General features: G+C 43.5%; 1 protein-coding gene across 2 annotated transcripts in view; it reads right to left on the bottom strand.

The window, feature by feature from the left end:
• The window catches only part of LOC128704981 (uncharacterized), a 119,355-nt gene that overhangs the window by 62,848 nt on the left and 35,228 nt on the right, over positions 1-21,279 (bottom strand). For both annotated transcript variants that reach the window (XM_053800193.2, XM_053800194.2), the window contains exons 2-3: positions 13,480-13,597; positions 4,036-4,144 (exon numbers count right to left, since the gene is read on the bottom strand). In XM_053800193.2, coding sequence (XP_053656168.1) covers positions 4,036-4,144; positions 13,480-13,539 — 169 coding nt within the window. In that variant the 5' untranslated portion in view covers positions 13,540-13,597. The remainder of the gene's footprint in view (positions 1-4,035; positions 4,145-13,479; positions 13,598-21,279) is intronic.

Here is a 21,279-nt window from a genome sequence, read left to right as displayed (position 1 = left end):
GGTGTTAGTGGACTGGTGTGGGTCACATCCTGGGTGTTAGTGGACTGGTGTGGGTCACATCCTGGGTGTCAGTGGACTGGTGTGCGTGGCATCCTGGGTGTTAGTGGACTGGTGTGTGTCACATCCTTGATGTTAGTGGACTTGTGTGGGTCACATCGTGGGTGTTAGTGGACTGGTGTGGGTCACATTCTGGGTGTAAGTGGACTGGTGTGGGTCACATCCTGGGTGTTAGTGGACTGGTGTGGGTCACATCCTGGGTGTTAGTGAACTGGTGTGGGTCACATCCTGGGTGTTAGTGGACTGGTGTGGGTCACATCCTGGGTGTTAGTGGACTGGTGTGGGTCGCATCCTGGGTGTTAGTGGACTAGTGTGGGTCGGTAGACAGCCTGTACTGTCTGCACAGACAGCCCATGCTGTCTGCCAGCTTAGTTCATATTTTGCGCCACTCAAGTGTTGCCCTCTGGAGCTAGGCCTCTCGGTGGGCACGGCAGCCTGCCTGTCCTTGCCTCGCTCTAACTCACACAGCGGCCTAGCAGGAAGATACAAGGTCTACACCTAGCTCTCTCTCGTGGGATGGCCCTGCCCGGGCCATGGGCACAACACACAAGCCTGTGTACCCACCACGACTTAACAATAAAGTAAGAAGCCTCCGAAGACGTGTATCATTTACTCCCCACTACCAGAACATTAAACAAACTCGTTATAAATGGTGGGAAGCGGTGGTCGCAGCAGTTGTGTTTGCCCAGAGATAGGAAGGAAGGAATGAAGTCATCTTCACTTCATCATCCCATGCAAGAAGCATCCGTCTCTCAACAAGTTATCCTGAAGCCATGTCTGCACGTTTCAGCATCCAGACACAGGTACAAGCAGGATCTAGCCGAAATTTGCCGAATTTCTTCGAGAATTGTGACCCCACGCTACAGCGTCTCATGCTGTTTCTCAAGTCACGTGTTCAGCGTCACTTGTATGTTGCTGTTGTTGTTCAGCTCAGCACAGCTGTTTCAGCAAGCCAGAGGTGAATTTTGTGGTGATTTCTGCATCTGGTGTGAGTTTCTCCACGTGTTTGTGGGAGGAGGAAGTGGCAGCTCCTTGCCTCGCCCTGCTTTACTCTCACACCTCACCAGCCTACCATACACCACTCACCACTACTCACTCCCTCTGCTGCATTTTCTGCTGTTTTTCATGTGATTCATTGCCAGAGCTGTGTATCCGAGTGCCAGAGGCCACTCGAAGCTACGTGGATCAGCATGCCACGTAGATCACGACACCACGTGGATCCCGACGCCACGTGGGTGTGGGCGATGTCACATGGTTCTACAGGCCACGTGAGTTACCAGATGTCCCAGGCCACATGCTGTGGTCTGCTGCCTGCATCACATTGACGTCACCGACGATGCTGCTCGACTTCATGACGTCACGATGTCTGCCTGACGTCACCTCGAGATGCCTGCTGACGTCACAGTGCTGCTGACGCCACCTCGCGACATCACGCCTGACATCACATGTCACATCGAGTGTTCTAGTAATTATTTCAGTATTGTCGAGAAGATTGAGAGAAGATATATGCCGTGTGTTAATTAATTCCTCTCAGTCAGTGTTCTCACATTTTAGTATATGTCTTAGTGTCAGTTTTGTGCACAGAAAAGTATCATTTGCTAGTTAAGCCATGTTATACCGCATATACCACGGTGTGTGTAAAGTTTCCGTGTGTCTGAGCCAGACCTGAGTAGCACCACTGTGCTAAGTCACCCGTGTGACCAGTGCATTTGACAGGTGATTTACTCAGCCCCCGAGTGACCGAGCCCTCTTGTACAGAAAGCTTTTGTGCTCGTAGCTTGTGATGTTCTGCAGAATCGTACCTGCTACGATTCCCATCAAGATTTGTTTCACTTCACCTCCAGACCTTCAGAATGCAGTTATATGTAGAGAAACAAGTCTGGGGATGCTTAGACTAACCTCTGCTATAACTCCAACTGCCGAGAGAATGACACTCGTCAAGCCACAGTTAGCCCTGTCGGCAGGCGCTGTGTCAGCCTCGTGCCACAAGCCTCAGTGAGCAGCCTGCACAAAGATGATGTCACTTTGACTGCTAGCTCTCTCACTGCAGTCTGGTGTATGATGTTACAACTCCCAGATGTTTCGACCAGTCGTCTCTGCCACAACTCGCTTCATGCTCGTCGGCAGTGACAGCCCAGCGACAGTACCAGTCGAGAAGTGTCCTCCTGAGTCGCTTGCCAGAAGTCCTGCCCAGTTGCCGAGTTTTGTCGACGCCTCACTCGAGGGCACCAGCATGTCGTGCCCCAGGTTGAGTGAAAACCTGCAGCAACTCCTACGATGACTGCTTCACCGTTTCAGAGACCGTACCCGTTACGTCACAGCTCAGCTGCAGTGATGTCTCCTGTGTTGCAGTATTTGTCCAGACGCAGGAAGGCGTGCAGTGATGCCCCTCGACGCTCACTGCCTATGACCACGATGTTTAGCACACCCCACATGTTTTTTTCTTCCCTCCCTGTAGGAAGTTTTTTTTCCGTGTCCATATGTATATATATGTTTTTATTTTGTGTTCTGTGCCCTGTTCCTACGAGAGAGAGACCGAGTTTCTTTTACCACCAGTATAGTCGCGTTGGGACGACACGCGATAGGTGGCTGAGCGTATGTGTTAGTGGACTGGTGTGGGTCGCATCCTGGGTGTTAGTGGACTAGTGTGGGTCTGTAGACAGCCTGTACTGATAAATTAGACATGTGCAACTCTTGGGTATCTTTATTGAGGAAACGTTTCGCCACACAGTGGCTTCATCAGTCCATACGTAGGAGAAACTTGAAGAACAGGAGGAGAATGAGGTAATCAGTCCCTCAACCTTGAGTCGATGTGGTCAGTCCATCAATCTTGAGTAGAATACGGCATATGAGCGGAGAAGCCTGTACTGTCTGCACAGACAGCCCATGCTGTCTGCCAGCTTATTTCATATTTCGCGCCACTCAAGTGTTGCCCTCTGTAGCTAGGCCTCTCGGTGGGCACGGCAGCCTGCCTGTCCTTGCCTCGCTCTCACTCACAAAGCAGCCTAGCAGGAGGACACAAGGCCTACACCTAGCTCTCTCTCGTGGGATGGCCCTGCCCGGGCCATGGGCACAACACACAAGCCTGTGTACCCACCACGACTTAACAATAAAGTAAGAAGCCTCCGAAGACGTGTATCATTTACTCCCCACTACCAGAACATTAAACAAACTCGTTACAGGTCGCATCCTGGGTGTTAGTGGACTGGTGTGGGTCACATCATGGGTGTTAGTGGACTGGTGTGGGTCACATCCTGGGTGTTAGTGGACTGGTGTGGGTCACATCCTGTGTGTTAGTAGACTGGTGTGGGTCACATCCTGGAACAAAACTGACATAATTTGCGGGAAATGCTCAGCATAACAAGTGACTTCCTATATAGTAGTATGTCACTGATGTCAGCTATGATCTGTACACCTTGTACATGTACTGGTATACCTTGTACATGTACTGGTATACCTTGTACATGTACTGGTATACCTTGTACATGTACTGGTATACCTTGTACATGTACTGGTATACCTTGTACATGTACTGGTATACCTTATACATGTACTGGTATACCTTGTACATGTACTGGTATACCTTGTACATGTACTGGTATACCTTGTACATGTACTGGTATACCTTGTACATGTACTGGTATACCTTGTACATGTACTGGTATACCTTGTACATGTACTGGTATACCTTGTACATGTACTGGTATATCTTGTACATGTACTGGTATACCTTGTACATGTACTGGTATACCTTGTACATGTACTGGTATACCTTGTACATGTACTGGTATACCTTGTACATGTACTGGTAGTAAATATAGATATTATTATTATTATTATTATTATTATTATTATTATTATTATTATTTATAATAAAGTCAGTTTCGTCCCCAGGCATTTTTTTTTAGTTTATCCAAATTGTTTTTTCTGGCACTTTTCGGACCATAGTAAATACATGGAGGTTAGACTGGCACTCACTTGTTTCGTACATGTAGTATTGGCACCAGCGGATGCCATGGTTCCACCGGCAGTTGTAGTGGGATGCCAGTTGATAGGCGTAGAAACCTGAGGTTGCCAGAGCGTGTAGCTGCAAAGTTTAAACTAAGTTAGGCCTAAAAGGTCAATCCAAGTTGGAGTTGGTGGGAAAGTTTGAACTAGACTCTAAGTTATTTACGTTGTTCATCTCAGGTCATAGTTATTAATGTTCATCTTAGGTCATATTCACAATGTTCATCCCAGGTCATATTCACAATGTTCATCCCAGGTCATATTCACAATGTTCATCCCAGGTCATATTCACAATGTTCATCCCAGGTCATATTTACAATGTTCATCTCAGGTCATATTCACAATGTTCATCCCAGGTCATATTCACAATGTTCATCCCAGGTCATATTCACAATGTTCATCCCAGGTCATATTCACAATGTTCATCCCAGGTCATATTCACAATGTTCATCCCAGGTCATATTCACAATGTTCATCCCAGGTCATATTCACAATGTTCATCTCAGGTCATATTCACAATGTTCATCTCAGGTCATATTCACAATGTTCATCTCAGGTCATATTCACAATGTTCATCCCAGGTCATAGTTATTAATGTTCATCTTAGATCATATTCACAATGTTCATTCCAGGTCATATTCACAATGTTCATCTCAGGTCATATTCACAATGTTCATCTCAGGTCATATTCACAATGTTCATCCCAGGTCATATTCACAACGTTCATCCCAGGTCATATTCACAATGTTCATCTCAGGTCATATTCACAATGTTCATCTCAGGTCATATTCACAATGTTCATCCCAGGTCATATTCACAATGTTCATCCCAGGTCATATTCACAATGTTCATCTCAGGTCATATTCACAATGTTCATCTCAGGTCATATTCACAATGTTCATCTCACGTCATATTCACAATGTTCATCCCAGGTCATATTTACAATGTTCATCTCAGGTCATATTCACAATGTTCATCCCAGGTCATATTTACAATGTTCATCTCAGGTCATATTCACAATGTTCATCTCAGGTCATATTCACAATGTTCATCTCAGGTCATATTCACAATGTTCATCCCAGGTCATATTCACAATGTTCATCTCAGGTCATATTCACAATGTTCATTCCAGGTCATATTCACAATGTTCATCTCAGGTCATATTCACAATGTTCATTCCAGGTCATATTCACAATGTTCATCTCAGGTCATATTCACAATGTCCATCCCAGGTCATATTCACAATGTTCATCCCAGGTCATATTCACAATGTTTATCCCAGGTCATATTCACAATGTCCATCCCAGGTCATATTCACAATGTTCATCCCAGGTCATATTCACAATGTTCATCCCAGATCATATTCACAATGTTCATCCCAGGTCATATTCACAATGTTCATCCCAGGTCATATTTACAATGTTCATCCCAGGTCATATTCACAATGTTCATCTCAGGTCATATTCACAATGTTCATCTCAGGTCATATTCACAATGTTCATCCCAGGTCATATTCACAGTGTTCATCCCAGGTCATATTCACAATGTTCATCCCAGATCATATTCACAGTGTTCATCCCAGGTCATATTCACAATGTTCATCCCAGGTCATATTCACAATGTTCATCCCAGGTCATATTCACAGTGTTCATCCCAGGTCATATTCACAATATTCATCCCAGGTCATATTCACAGTGTTCATCCCAGGTCATATTCACAATGTTCATCCCAGGTCATATTCACAATGTTCATCCCAGGTCATATACACAATGTTTATCCCAGGTCATATTCACAGTGTTCATCCCAGGTCATATTTACAATGTTTATCCCAGGTCATATTCACAATGTTTATCCCAGGTCATAGTTATTAATGTTCATCCCAGGTCATATTCACAGTGTTCATCCCAGGTCATATTCACAGTGTTCATCCCAGGTCATATTCACAGTGTTCATCAAAGGTCATATTCACAGTGTTCATCCCAGGTCATATTCACAATGTTCATCCCAGGTCATATTCACAATGTCCATCCCAGGTCATATACACAATATTCATCTCAGGTCATATTCACAATGTTCATCCCAGGTCATATTCACAGTGTTCATCCCAGGTCATATACGCAATGTTTATTCCAGGTCATATTCACAGTGTTCATCCCAGGTCATGTTCACAATGTTCATCCCAGGTCATATTCACAATGTTTATTCCAGGTCATATTCACAGTGTTCATCCCAGGTCATATTCACAATGTTTATTCCAGGTCATATTCACAGTGTTCATCCCAGGTCATATTCACAATGTTTATTCCAGGTCATATTCACAGTGTGCATCCCAGGTCATATTCACAATGTTTATTCCAGGTCATGTTCACAATGTTCATCCCAGGTCATATTCACAATGTTTATTCCAGGTCATATTCACAGTGTTCATCCCAGGTCATATTCACAATGTTTATTCCAGGTCATATTCACAGTGTTCATCCCAGGTCATATTCACAATGTTCATCCCAGGTCATATTCACAATGTTCATCCCAGGTCATATTCACAATGTTCATCCCAGGTCATATTCACAATGTTCATCTCAGGTCATATTCACAATGTTCATCTCAGGTCATATTCACAATGTTCATCTCAGGTCATATTCACAATGTTCATCCCAGGTCATAGTTATTAATGTTCATCTTAGGTCATATTCACAATGTTCATTCCAGGTCATATTCACAATGTTCATCTCAGGTCATATTCACAATGTTCATCTCAGGTCATATTCACAATGTTCATGCCTGGTCATATTCACAATGTTCATCCCAGGTCATATTCACAATGTTCATCTCAGGTCATATTCACAATGTTCATCTCAGGTCATATTCACAATGTTCATCCCAGGTCATATTCACAATGTTCATCTCAGGTCATATTCACAATGTTCATCTCAGGTCATATTCACAATGTTCATCCCAGGTCATATTCACAATGTTCATCCCAGGTCATATTCACAATGTTCATCTCAGGTCATATTCACAATGTTCATCTCAGGTCATATTCACAATGTTCATCTCAGGTCATATTCACAATGTTCATCCCAGGTCATAGTTATTAATGTTCATCTTAGGTCATATTCACAATGTTCATTCCAGGTCATATTCACAATGTTCATCTCAGGTCATATTCACAATGTTCATCTCAGGTCATATTCACAATGTTCATCCCAGGTCATATTCACAATGTTCATCCCAGGTCATATTCACAATGTTCATCTCAGGTCATATTCACAATGTTCATCTCAGGTCATATTCACAATGTTCATCCCAGGTCATATTCACAATGTTCATCCCAGGTCATATTCACAATGTTCATCTCAGGTCATATTCACAATGTTCATCTCAGGTCATATTCACAATGTTCATATCACGTCATATTCACAATGTTCATCCCAGGTCATATTTACAATATTCATCTCAGGTCATATTCACAATGTTCATCCCAGGTCATATTTACAATGTTCATCTCAGGTCATATTCACAATGTTCATCTCAGGTCATATTCACAATGTTCATCTCAGGTCATATTCACAATGTTCATCCCAGGTCATATTCACAATGTTCATCTCAGGTCATATTCACAATGTTCATTCCAGGTCATATTCACAATGTTCATCTCAGGTCATATTCACAATGTTCATTCCAGGTCATATTCACAATGTTCATCTCAGGTCATATTCACAATGTCCATCCCAGGTCATATTCACAATGTTCATCCCAGGTCATATTCACAATGTTTATCCCAGGTCATATTCACAATGTCCATCCCAGGTCATATTCACAATGTTCATCCCAGGTCATATTCACAATGTTCATCCCAGGTCATATTCACAATGTTCATCCCAGATCATATTCACAATGTTCATCCCAGGTCATATTCACAATGTTCATCCCAGGTCATATTTACAATGTTCATCCCAGGTCATATTCACAATGTTCATCTCAGGTCATATTCACAATGTTCATCTCAGGTCATATTCACAATGTTCATCCCAGGTCATATTTACAATGTTCATCCCAGGTCATATTCACAATGTTCATCTCAGGTCATATTCACAATGTTCATCCCAGGTCATATTCACAGTGTTCATCGCAGGTCATATTCACAATGTTCATCCCAGGTCATATTCACAGTGTTCATCCCAGGTCATATTCACAATGTTCATCCCAGGTCATATTCACAGTGTTCATCCCAGGTCATATTCACAATGTTCATCCCAGGTCATATTCACAGTGTTCATCCCAGGTCATATTCACAATGTTCATCCCAGGTCATATTCACAATGTTCATCCCAGGTCATATACACAATGTTTATCCCAGGTCATATTCACAGTGTTCATCCCAGGTCATATTTACAATGTTTATCCCAGGTCATATTCACAATGTTTATCCCAGGTCATAGTTATTAATGTTCATCCCAGGTCATATTCACAGTGTTCATCCCAGGTCATATTCACAGTGTTCATCCCAGGTCATATTCACAGTGTTCATCAAAGGTCATATTCACAGTGTTCATCCCAGGTCATATTCACAATGTTCATCCCAGGTCATATTCACAATGTCCATCCCAGGTCATATACACAATATTCATCTCAGGTCATATTCACAATGTTCATCCCAGGTCATATTCACAGTGTTCATCCCAGGTCATATACGCAATGTTTATTCCAGGTCATATTCACAGTGTTCATCCCAGGTCATGTTCACAATGTTCATCCCAGGTCATATTCACAATGTTTATTCCAGGTCATATTCACAGTGTTCATCCCAGGTCATATTCACAATGTTTATTCCAGGTCATATTCACAGTGTGCATCCCAGGTCATATTCACAATGTTTATTCCAGGTCATGTTCACAATGTTCATCCCAGGTCATATTCACAATGTTTATTCCAGGTCATATTCACAGTGTTCATCCCAGGTCATATTCACAATGTTCATCCCAGGTCATATTCACAATGTTTATCCCAGGTCATATTAACAATGTTCATCCCAGGTCATATTCACAATGTTCATCCCAGGTCATATTCACAGTGTTCATCCCAGGTCATATTCACAATGTCCATCCCAGGTCATATACACAATATTCATCTCAGGTCATATTCACAATGTCCATCCCAGGTCATATACACAATATTCATCTCAGGTCATATTCACAGTGTTCATCCCAGGTCATATTCACAATGTTCATCCCAGGTCATATTAACAATGTTCATGCCAGGTCATGTTCACAATGTTCATCCCAGGTCATATTCACAGTGTTCATCCCAGGTCATGTTCACAATGTTCATCCCAGGTCATCGTTAAACACAAAGTTCAAACAAGTATCAGAGTTCATCTCAAAGTTCAACCCAGGTTAGAATTTATAAGCACAAATTTAACACAAGTTCAACCCAAGTTCAACCAAGGTCAGAATTAACCAAGAAAGTTAAACTAAGTTCAGAGTTAATTACACAGGATTACTTACACGACTCAATTTAGGAATGAGTTGTTATTGTACCTCAGGTCGAGTCCAGCTCTTAGTTGGTGTCCCTGTACAGTAGCTGGGTTGGTAGCGTAATCAGCTCTCACACTGAGGTCCGTGGTTCGATCCACGATATTGGTGGAAACACTGGGCGTGTTTCCTTAAGACACCTGCTGTCACTGTTCACCTAGCAGTAAGTAGGTACCTGGGTGTTAGTCGACTGGTGTGGGTGGCATCCTGGGGACAAAATCTAATTTGCTCGATATGGTATACATAACAAGGGGCCTTCTGTATATGTCATTGATGTCAGCTATGGTCTGTATAAGTTGTATCAGGATGCGAGCAACAATGGGCTGCTAATACCCAGGTACCTATTTACTGCTAGGTGAAGAGTGCTTGGGAGTACGTAGGAGTACATAGGAGAAAGATATAGTAGAGGTCTTGGAAATTTACACCGAGGGACAACTGGTGTAAGGAAATACGTTCCCGTCTTCACCCGCCCTTAGATTGATCCTGGACCTTCGGTTGTGAGCTCAATCCTATTTCACAGATGAAAATGATAAAATAAGTATCTTAAGTCATACCACAGGGCAAGCTTTAATAAGGTGGCTCGGTTGGTAGCGCATTCAGCTCACACACTGAGTGTCCGGGGATCGATCCCTGGTACGGGTGGAAACGTTGAATATATATCCTTACCCCTTCTGCCACTGTTCACCTAACAGTAAGTAGGTACCTGTTTTCGTCGATTGCTGTGGGTGGCATCCTGGGGGGATCAGTGTTTGTGTATATTTCGCCTGCTCTTGCGAATTCCTTGCATTGTTAATATCTCTAGTAAGGCTGATGCATGCAGGGGATGAGATGAAAAGCTGTAAGCCTTATCCCTGAAAGCTGGCTGCCTTGAATCAAAATCTAGCGCAAGCTGGACTCCAAGGTATTGTCCAGTGTGGGTAGATTGGTAAAGCACTGCATACCTTGTTCCAAGGTTCGTAGGTTCGAGTCTCCTTCAGCCAGAGATCAGTGTTTGTATATATATATATATATATATATATATATATATATATATATATATATATATATATATATATATATATATATATATATATATATGAAATGGGCTCAGATAGGTTAACGGTTCTTAGGAGAGACAAGCTTTAGACAACGTTTCGGTGACTTGTAACTGGTCCAGGATGGACCGTAACGTCGAGGTAAACTCCTCTCTCCTCAGTGTGGGTTATTTGTATTGTTCCAGTCATGGTACTGCGACTTTTGTTCTTTAACAGCCTCGAAAATTTGTCTTTATAAAAAGGTAAACATTGGCAAATATGTTGATTAAAGGAGAATATTATACGGAGAGCAGGATAGCAGATGAACAAGGAGGCTTTAGGAAGAGTAGGGGGTGTGTAGACCAAGTGTTTACAGTGAAACATGTAGGTGAACAGTATTTAAAGGTAAAGAGGTTTTTGTGGCAATTATGGATTTGGAAAAGGCATGTGATAGGATGGATAGGGGGCAATGTGGCAGATGTTGCAAATGTATGGACTAGGAGGTAGGTTATTGAAAACAGTGATGAGTTTTTACGAGGATAGTGAGGCTCAAGTTAGAGTATGTAGGAAAGAGGGAAATTATTTCCCAGTAAAAGTAGGACTAGACAAGGATGTGGGATGTCACCGTGGTTGTTTAATATATTTATGGATGGGGTTGTAAGAGAAGTGAATGCTCGGGTGTTGGCAAGAGGTGTGAGATTAAAAGATAAAGAATCTAACACAAAGTGGGAGTTGTCACAGTTGCTCTTTGCTGATGACACTGTGCTTTTGGGAGATTCTGAAGAGAAGTTACAGAGGTTGATGGATGAGTTTGGTAGGGTATGCAAAAGAAGGAGATTAAAAGTGAATATAGGAAAGAGTAAGGTGATGAAGATAAAAAATTAGGTAACGAAAGATTGGATATCAGATTGGAGGGAGAGAGTATGGAGGAGGTGAATGTATTCAGATATTTGGAAGTGGACGTGTCAGCAGATGGGTCTATGAAAGATGAGGTGAATCATAGAATTGATGAGAGGAAAAAGGTAAGTGGTGCACTTAGGAGTCTGTGGACACAAAGAACTTTATCCATGAAAGCAAAGAGGGGAATGTATGAGAGTATAGTTGTACCATGCCTCACACCCATGCTCTTGTATGGGTGTGAGGCATGGGTTGTGAATGTTGCGACAAGGAGAAGGCTGGAGGCAGTGAAGATGTCATATCTGAGGGCAATTTGTGCTGTGAATATAATGCAGAGAAGGCGTAGTTTGGAGATTAGGGAAAGGTGTGGGATTACCAGAGAGCTGAGGAGGGTTATTGAGATGTCGAGAGGATGGAACGATATAGAATGACTTCGAGAGTATATAGATCTGTAGTGGAGGGAAGGCGGGGTAGGAGTTGGCCTAGGAAAGGTTGGAGGGAAGGGGTAAAGGTGGTTTTGTGTGCAAGGGGCTTCGACCTCCAGCAAGTGTGCATGAGTGTGTTAAACAGGAGCGAATGGAGACAAATGGTTTTTAATACTTGACGTGCTGTTGGAGTGTGAGCAAAGTAACATTTATGAAGGGGTTCAGGGAAACCGGCAGGCTGGACTTGAGTCCTGGAGATGGGAAGTACAGTGCCTGCACTCTGAAGGAGGGGTGTTAATGTTCCAGTTTTATAACTGTAGTGTAAAGCATCCTTCTGGCAAGACAGTGATGGAGTGAATGATGGTGAAAGTTTTTCTTTTTCGGGTCACCGTACCTTGGTGGGAAACTGCCGATGTGTTTAATAGATGATAAATTAGACACATGTACAACACCAGGGAATTTATATTTAGATGACGTTATGCCAGTCACATGTTTTACTCAGTATAGTTTATAAACTGGATACAGGGGAAGATAAGGTAATCAGTCCCTCAGCCTAGGTGTGGAAACTGGAGACAGTAGGAGATAAGGTTATCAGTCCCTCAGCTGAAGTGTAGAAACTGGAAACAGATAAGGTAATCAGTCCCTCAGAGAAAGTGTTCACTTTAGGTCAGTAATGTTATGTATTACGAATGACTTCATACTTTTACCGTTATCAGTCGTCAAAGACATGTCTTGGACTGGTACAACAACACTGCTGTATGAGACAAAAACTCTTGTATCAGACAAAAACACTGTTGTATTAAATAAAAGCACTTGTATTAAAATCACTACTGTATTAAATAGTCACAACTGTATTAAATAAAATCACTACTGTATTAAATAAAATCACTACTGTATTAAAATCACTACTGTATTAAATAAAATCACTACTGTATTAAAATCACTACTGTATTAAATAAAATTACTACTGTATTAAATAAAATCACTACTGTATTAAAATCACTAGTGTATTAAAATCACTACTGTATTAAATAAAATCACTAGTGTATTAAAGAACAAGAGTGTTGTATTAAACAAGACTACTGTAGCAAGTGTATTACTACAACAACAGACAATACAGAGTCTACATAAACATTATTGTGGAAAATAAAACACTGGAATAAAAAAAAACATAAAAAAACACTGTTTTTTTTTTAGAAAATATTTATAAAGACCTTGATTTAGACCTTGATTCATAAAGACCTTGATTTATAAAGACCTTTATTTAGACCTTGATTTATAAAGACCTTGATTTAGACCTTGATTTATAAAGTCCTTGATTTATAAAGACCTTGATTTATAAAGACCTTGATTTAGACCTTGATTTAGACCTTGATTTATAAAGACCTTGATTTATACCTTGATTTATAAAGACCTTGATTTATAAAGACCTTGATTTAGAAAGACCTTGATTTAGAAGGACCTTGATTCATACTCAGCTTTTCTTTAAGACATAATTAGATATTGAATATTAAGAAATTAGAATTTGAAATTGATGGCACTCACCAGGTCGAGGATGCCAAGAACTATGCCACAGTTGACGACACTTCTCAAAGTACAAGTCATGTTGTAGTGGACTTCAAGCTTCAAGCTTCAAGCTTCAAGCTTCACTCCTTATCCCAACCTGCCGAGGCTTCAGAATCTTAATATGAGTGTGATAATGAGGGAAAGTTTACTCTGGTATAGGTATACATGTATACATTAATTATACATACATCAATTATTATACATAGCAGAAAAGTCAAAGTGACTCCAGAGGCCTAGCTTCTCCCTACGAGCCCTGTGAGGGCGGGGAATGTGGCTAGGCCTAGGGACACTTGGTCCCAGAAGATGGGGAGGTACTTGTACCTCCTCCCATGGCGGACATTGGTCTCAAAGCACTACCAAGACAGGGAGACAAGACCAGGTCACCATCTGGACCCCGACCGGGAGAGTACCAGCCTGGGTCACCATCTGGAAAAGACCCAGACCAGGAGAGTACCAACCTGGGTCACCATCTGGAAAAGACCCGGACCGGGAGAGTACCAACCTGGGTCACCATCTGGAAAAGACCCGGACCAGGAGAGTACCAACCTGGATCACCATCTGGAAAAGACCCGGACCGGGAGAGTACCAGCCTGGGTCACCATCTGGAAAAGACCCAGACCGGGAGAGTACCAACCTGGGTCACCATCTGGAAAAGACCCGGACCGGGAGAGTACCGGCCTGGGTCACCATCTGGACAAGACCCGGACCGGGAGAGTACCAACCTGGGTCACCATCTGGAAAAGACCCGGACCGGGAGAGTACCAACCTGGGCCACCATCTGGACAAGACCCGGACCGGGAGAGTACCAGCCTGGGTCACCATCTGGAAAAGACCCGGACCGGGAGAGTACCGGTGAATCAAGAACAACAAAGTGACTTATTTCCTGTAAATAGCGAATACGTGGAAGTAGAACTATAGTGGAACTCATTATATGGATTTAAGTACACATGAACAGTTCGAAAGGTCAGTAGGATGGAATTGGAGCCATGGTGGTTGTCGGTCGTTTTGATTCAGGACTAATAAAAGCTAACGCGACGGGCTGGAGTTTTGAGACTCTATGACCGCGGGTTCAATCCCTCCCGGGGGTATGGTTTATTTGCAATCGTGTCATTACGATTTCTTGAGTAATAAATGATGCTATTATACACATGCTAGAGCTAATATATACCACTCTCGAGAAGAAAGAAGTCCCGCTGGGAATCTTCATTGACTTACGTAAACATATAGTTGACCGTGATTTGCTACATATTAAATTAACACACTGTGGTACAAGAGGGCACTCTCTCAACTACCTAAAGTCATACCTCAGTAACATAAGCCAATGTGTGTACACAAATGGTGGTAGTTCTTCCACTCAACCAATCACAGTTGGTGTTCCACAGGGAAATGTCGTTGGACCACTCCTCTTTCTCATTTATATCAATGATCTACCGAATGCATCACAACTACTCAAACCCATATTATTTGCAGATGACACTACATACATCTTCTCTCACCCTAACCCAGTCGTACTCGCCAACACTGTTAATGCTGAATTGCAGAAAATATCTACCTGGATGATTAATAAACTTACCCTAAATACTGACAAAACCTATTTCATTCAGTATGGAAACAGAGCTGCAAATGTTCCACTTAACATAACACTAAATGGATCACCCATCACAAGACTCCCAGAGAAAAAATTCCTAGGAATCCACCTTGACAGTAGCCTCAAATTTAAGACGCAACAATTTCCAAGAGAATCTCTAAGACAGTAGACATACTATCAAAGATACGGTAAATAAAAAAAGGCACAATACCGTGACTGGTTGTTGCGCGTGTCTTAATTTCATCTTGTCGGCATTATATACTATTCTTGTACTACTACTACTACTACTACCACCACCACCACCTCTTCCTGCCTATATATAGCCGTCCTGCTCCACTTCTGGTTAGTGTGACTTTGTCAATGGTCCAAGTCGGACCGAAATGTCGTCGTAAGCTTCTCTCTTTTATGTGCGGGTTATTTGTGTAAAGATACGGTACTATGTTACACAATCAGCTCTCCTTGCACTGTATCATTCACTCATCTACCCTTATCTCACATATGCGATTTGTGCATGGGGATCAACAACATTAAATCACCTAAAACCCCTAATAATCCAGCAAAAGGCAGCAGTCAGAATGATAACAAATTCCCACTCCCGCCAGCATACTCCACCAATATTCAAAAGACTAAATTTGCTCACCATTAAGAACATCCATACTTATTCATGTGCCTGCTACATACACAGAACAATACACGCAAACATAAACCGTCCACTCAAACTTCTCCTCATCAACCTTAACAGGACACACGACACAAGACACAGATCTCTTTTTGATGTACCCCGTGTCCATATCTCACTGTGTATAAACTCTATGCACATAAAGGGTTCCAAATTTTGGAATTCATTACCAGTAAATACTAAAGTAACCCGGTCTGAACATCAATTTAAGACTCTTCTCAAAAATCACTTACCCTAAATGGGGATTAGTTACTAGTGGCGTTCCACAAGGATCAATTTTAGGCCCTCTTTTGCTCGTAATTTACATTAATGACCTTGATGAAGGAATTATAAGTATTGCGAAAAGGACTTGGGGGTTATGATAAGCAGTAACCTTAAACCAATACTCAATATTTCATGGTCTGCATCGCTCTTGGGCCGTGTAGACCTCCTGCGCAAACGCACTTCAGTTCCCTGACTGCAGTAGTGTGAGGTGGTGCTTGTCGCGCCTCTGTCATCAGCCCAGGAGAACTACCATTAGTCAACATGGCGTTCAGTTACAGACGCAGGATCAACACTGTCGGCGTTGAACTTCTCAGTGGGGCAATAACGCCAGCTTCAGCCCAGGTTTTACTACTTAAAATCATCAGAGACACGTATGGCATTCAGGATGGCGAGTTGTACGGAGTACCATTGAACGGAGCACGTAGATTTTTTGTGAAACTGCTCTCAGCAACGGTTTATGAGTCATTGGTCAACCGTTTTCAGGACGTAAGTCTTGATGCAACACCAGCTGTGCATGTGAGGATGATCGATGTATCCAGACATTATACATAGATTAAACTGCGTAATGTCCCCTTTGAGGCTGATGAGACAGATATCAGAAAAGTTTTTGAGGAATACGGAACTGTTCATTTGGCCCAGCATGGTAAGTGGGTGACAGGTGCCTACACAGGTATGCCGGAGGGCACTTTTAACCTAAAAATAACATTGCGACACCCCATACCGTCTTACGTGTACCTAAAGGAATTCAGGACACAGGGAGCAGGTGATGATCAACGACGTGAAGGAGGGCGTGGTCGTCTATGGAGTGAGATAGTGGATGAGGCACATAAGGCTGGGGGAGAGGGTGAGGCCCTTGACCAGTTTCCTGGCCCAGAGACACTTCCAGTGGATCGGGTTGCGCAAAAAGTACAGGAGGAAGTGTTGGAAATTGAGGAGGAATTAGCCGAGGTTCTGAAGTCCTTGTCACTGCCTGAGGAGGTGGCTGCTCCTGGAAAGGTGGTAGAAGACGAGTTGAAGGCTGTGGTGCATCAACAACAGAACTATTCGGACGACGGGAGTGACAGCGTGACTGAGGTGTCACCGAGATCATTGCCACTGTGTACAGTGGAGGTTGAGGTACATTGTGAGGCATCCCCAGACCAAGCCATGGAGGATGCGCCTGTCACAAGAAAGAGAGCCGCTGCATCGGATTCAGATGATGTCCTAACGCCAGCGCAGCGGATTGGGAAGCAAATATGGGCAGAAGGTGAAGGTAGTGGTGGCCATGACAGGAGGCACCGAAAGAAGGGGGGGGAGAGAGGGAAGTGTGCAGGTGACAAGTGGTCCCACACGTTCTGGTGCCCATAGGAAGAGTGAAGAGAGGAGGCAGGGGTGGAAACTTTAATAGGCCTCCGGTGTATGACAGTAAACGTTAATGGTTTGTGTAATAGTGTAAAGAGAGAATGGTTTAGAATGTTTCTGAATAAATTTAGAGTGGATGTTGTGTTCCTTCAGGAGCATAATTTTAAGGAGGGTAGGGTGTTGGAGATGGAGGGGTTTCGAGTGGTAACCCTGCCATCTGCCCATTTGAAAGGAGGGGTGGGTATATTAATCAGGGAGGTGAGCCCGTTTGTTTTGCAGAGAAGTGAGGGGGGGGAGGGGGAAGGGTGTTGCGCGTAGATGGTTTGTGGATGGGAAAACATGTGGCTATTATTAGCGTATATGCGCCTGCAGAGAATAACGTACAGGTGAAGCAGGAGTTTGTGTGTGAGGACCTTGTGTTTTTTTTCCGTGCATTACCATAGGTGGCAATAGTAGGAGGTGATTGGAACTGCGTCATTAGGAGGGCTGATGTGGAACCGAAAGGGGCAGGTTATGTGTCGGTGGCCCTACGAGATTTATTGAGGGATATTAGGTTAAGAGACGCATTCGAGGGGGGGGGCGTGGGAGACAGAGCATACATTTGTTAGGAGAGGGTATGCAGCGAGGTTAGATAGTGTATCTTTCTCACGGGGTTGTAGTGAGATCTTTCAGAACTGTTGAAGTAGCATGGTCGGATCATAGAGCAGTGTTGGTGGAGGTTGGGTGGGAGGAGCTTGCGGAAATATACAGGAGTTACTGGAAATTAAATGTAAGTGCATTGAGTGATGAGGAGGGGTTAGTGGGATTTTCTGTCCTATGGAAGGAGCTTAGCGAGGAGGCACAGGGAATGGTAGATGTCGTACAATGGTGGGATTGTGTAGCCAAGGACAGGATTAGGAAATATTATGTGGGGGTGGGCAAACGTATAAATGATTTAAAATATGGCCTTTCAAACTATTTAGAGGACAGGTTAAGGGGCTGTTATGGGAAGGGGGCTGTGGAGGGCAACTATCCTATGGATGAAATTGTCGAGGTCAAGGGGAGACTGAGGGAGTTACAAAATGAGAAGTTTCAAGTGGTAAGGGTGCAGGCAGGGGTAGAGGAGGTGCTTTGGGGAGACAAGCCATCGGCGTGTGTGTTGCGACGTCATAAACAAGGACAGCGGGTTACAGCTATTCCGAGGTTAGAGGTACATGAGATGGCAGGGGGTTATAGAATGGGTCAGGAGATACTAACTACGAAAGGAATGTGTGCGTATGCGGATAAATAGTATGAAGGGTATTGGACAAGTGGGAAGGTGGAGAATGTGGATTTAGAGAAGGTGTGTGCGTATGTGACGTGTAATTTAGGGAATAGTGATAGAAAGGCTTTAGGGGGGGGTAATAACGGAAGAGGAAATAGAGTTGGCTTTAAGGGGAATGAGGAAGGGCAAAGCACCGGGAATAGACGGTCTCCCGGCTGAATTTTATCTCCAACATTGGGAGGTGATAAGGGGTTTCATGGGTAGGTTATTTAATCAGATGAAGGAGAAGGGTGTGATGGGGGACAAGCAAGCAACAGCAGTTGTAGTGTTGGTCCAGAAGGGTAAGGGGCAGCACACCCTCAAGGAGTACCGTGCCATATCTCTGTTATGTGCTGACTGTAAGTTGTTCGCTAAAGTCTTGGGTAATCGGTTTAAATGTGTTGTAGGGAGAGTGGTTTCGAAAACGCAGTATGGTTTGCCTGGAAGGTCGATGATTGAGGGTCATGGAATACTGAGAAGTTTTATGGAGTCAAAAGGGGGGGGAAGGGAGGGCGGCGTTGTTGGCCTTAGACTGGCAGGGGGCATATGACAGGGTGGAAAGGGGAGCATTGGAAGCTATACTTAGGAGGCAGGGTTATAGGGAAGAAATAGTTAATTGGGTAACCACGTTTTACAATGGAGCTAAGATGAGGGTACAGATTAATGGATGCTTGGGGGAGGAGATTGTAATGGGTAGGGGACTTAGGCAGGGGTATCCCATGTCACAAATATTGTTTGCGTGCATTCAGGACCCCTTCTATAGAATGGTTGAACGTTGTGTATGTGACACGAGTGGAGGTGTGGGGGAGGTCGGGAAAGTGTAGCCTGGAATAATATGATATGTAGACGATACAACAGTCCTGGTTCGAGAGGGGATGGCGTTGGGTGTTTTGGATGATGATGTGCAACAGTTCAGAAATGCAACAGGGATGCAGGTAAATAGAGAGAAGTCAATGATCATGGGGTTGGGTGATGGGGTGGAGGGGGAGGGGAGATGTAACGTTGTGAGGAAACAAACGGTGTCTTTAAAAATTTGTGGTATCACCTATAAGGATGACTTGGATGCTGCTCGAGAGGAAAACTCGAATAGATTAATGGAAAGGATTCAGGGGCGTCTGGGGGCATTGCGACCTCATCATCTGACTCTCGTACAACGAGTGATTGTTATAAATGTATTATTGTATAGTAAGGTTTGGCACATAGCAGCCGTGTTCCCATTAACAGGGACGGCGATTGTGGGAATTCTGAGACGAGTGTTTAACTTTTTGTGGGGTTCAAGGTGCGATTGGCTGAGGAGAGAGGTTGTAATGTTACCTGTGCGCCAGGGTGGGTTGGGGTTGATGGATCTGAGAAGGAGGGTTAAATGTGTGTTTCTTAAATGGGAGGTTTTGCGCGAAGGTGTGAGTGGAGGGCAGCTGGGAAAAGTACATGATAGGTTGGGTAAGTTGTATGGTGGTGTGGAGTTAAGGGAATGTGAAACTGTTTTGTGGACTTTGATGTTGGTTAGAGAACCCAGAAAAATTCGAGTAGGGGTTTTGTGTAGGCTGCTTGCAGACAGGATTGTTGTACCAGTTGAGGGATTGTTCCCCATATACGCATGGAAGAGTATTTGGTATAGGTTTAGCAAGTTGAAGTTAAAGCCTAGGGTGAGGGAGGTAACATATCGTTTTCTGCATGGCATACTACCGTCGGGGGAGGTACTAAGAGCCAGAGGGGTAATTGTGGGTGGAAGGTGTGGAATCTGTGGGGAGGATGAGACGGCATTCCATGCAGTATACTTTTGTGGGGGACTGGAGGGTGTTAGGTATTGGTTAAGTAGGGTAGTACAGGGGGTGGGGGGCCGAGGGGTGTCGGTTCTGCGTGTACTAAGCCTAGATGTGGGAGGGTTCGATGAGAGTGTTACAAGAGCTTTGGATTATATAATAGTGGATTATATATATATATATATCGTGGGGGATGAGGGAGAGGGGGGATTGTGAGGTACGGAGGCGGGTACTAGCGGTAACGGTTTATCGTACGATGTGTCGCAATAGAGAACTGTATGGGAGGAGGTGGGAGAAGGATTTTTCGGAAGGGTATAGAATGTTAACGTTAGGGTTTCTCATGAATCTACGACTTGGGCTGAGTGAGTAAGGGGGGGGGGGGGTTGGGGATTACATACGAGAAGGGGGAATTCAGGGGGGACACAGCGGGGTCGCCTCCTGGGGAGGGGTGAGAGTAAGGTGTATGTGGGTATAGAAGGTGTAGATGTGTGGCATACGTGTATGTAGCATGCAAGTGGGCACAGAAAGCAAAGGTGATATCAAGTAATTACGTAGTAACGAATGGAGAATTCTTTGTTTGATGTGTCAGGGTCATCATGACCTTCTTCATGTATTAAGTGTGAATGGTGTCAAGATTATAGGTGTAAGACCTTGAAGAGCTTTTGGGCTTCTGTAGAGTGTGCGTTTATAGCCTTTATTGGGCATGTTTCATGTGCGATAATCGTATCGCAATGAGAGGTTATTTAAATTATGTTTGTGTTTAGTGTTGGGGGTTTTTAGCGAGTGTACTGACTTTGTTTTAGCATTATATAATGTGCTCGTCCAGTTGATGAGATGAAGATTGAGACACTTATGCAGCATA

The sequence above is a fragment of the Cherax quadricarinatus genome, chromosome 97, assembly GCF_038502225.1.
Source record: "Cherax quadricarinatus isolate ZL_2023a chromosome 97, ASM3850222v1, whole genome shotgun sequence".
NCBI classification, from domain to species: Eukaryota; Metazoa; Arthropoda; class Malacostraca; order Decapoda; family Parastacidae; genus Cherax; species Cherax quadricarinatus.
This window is presented reverse-complemented; position numbering and strand designations above follow the sequence as displayed.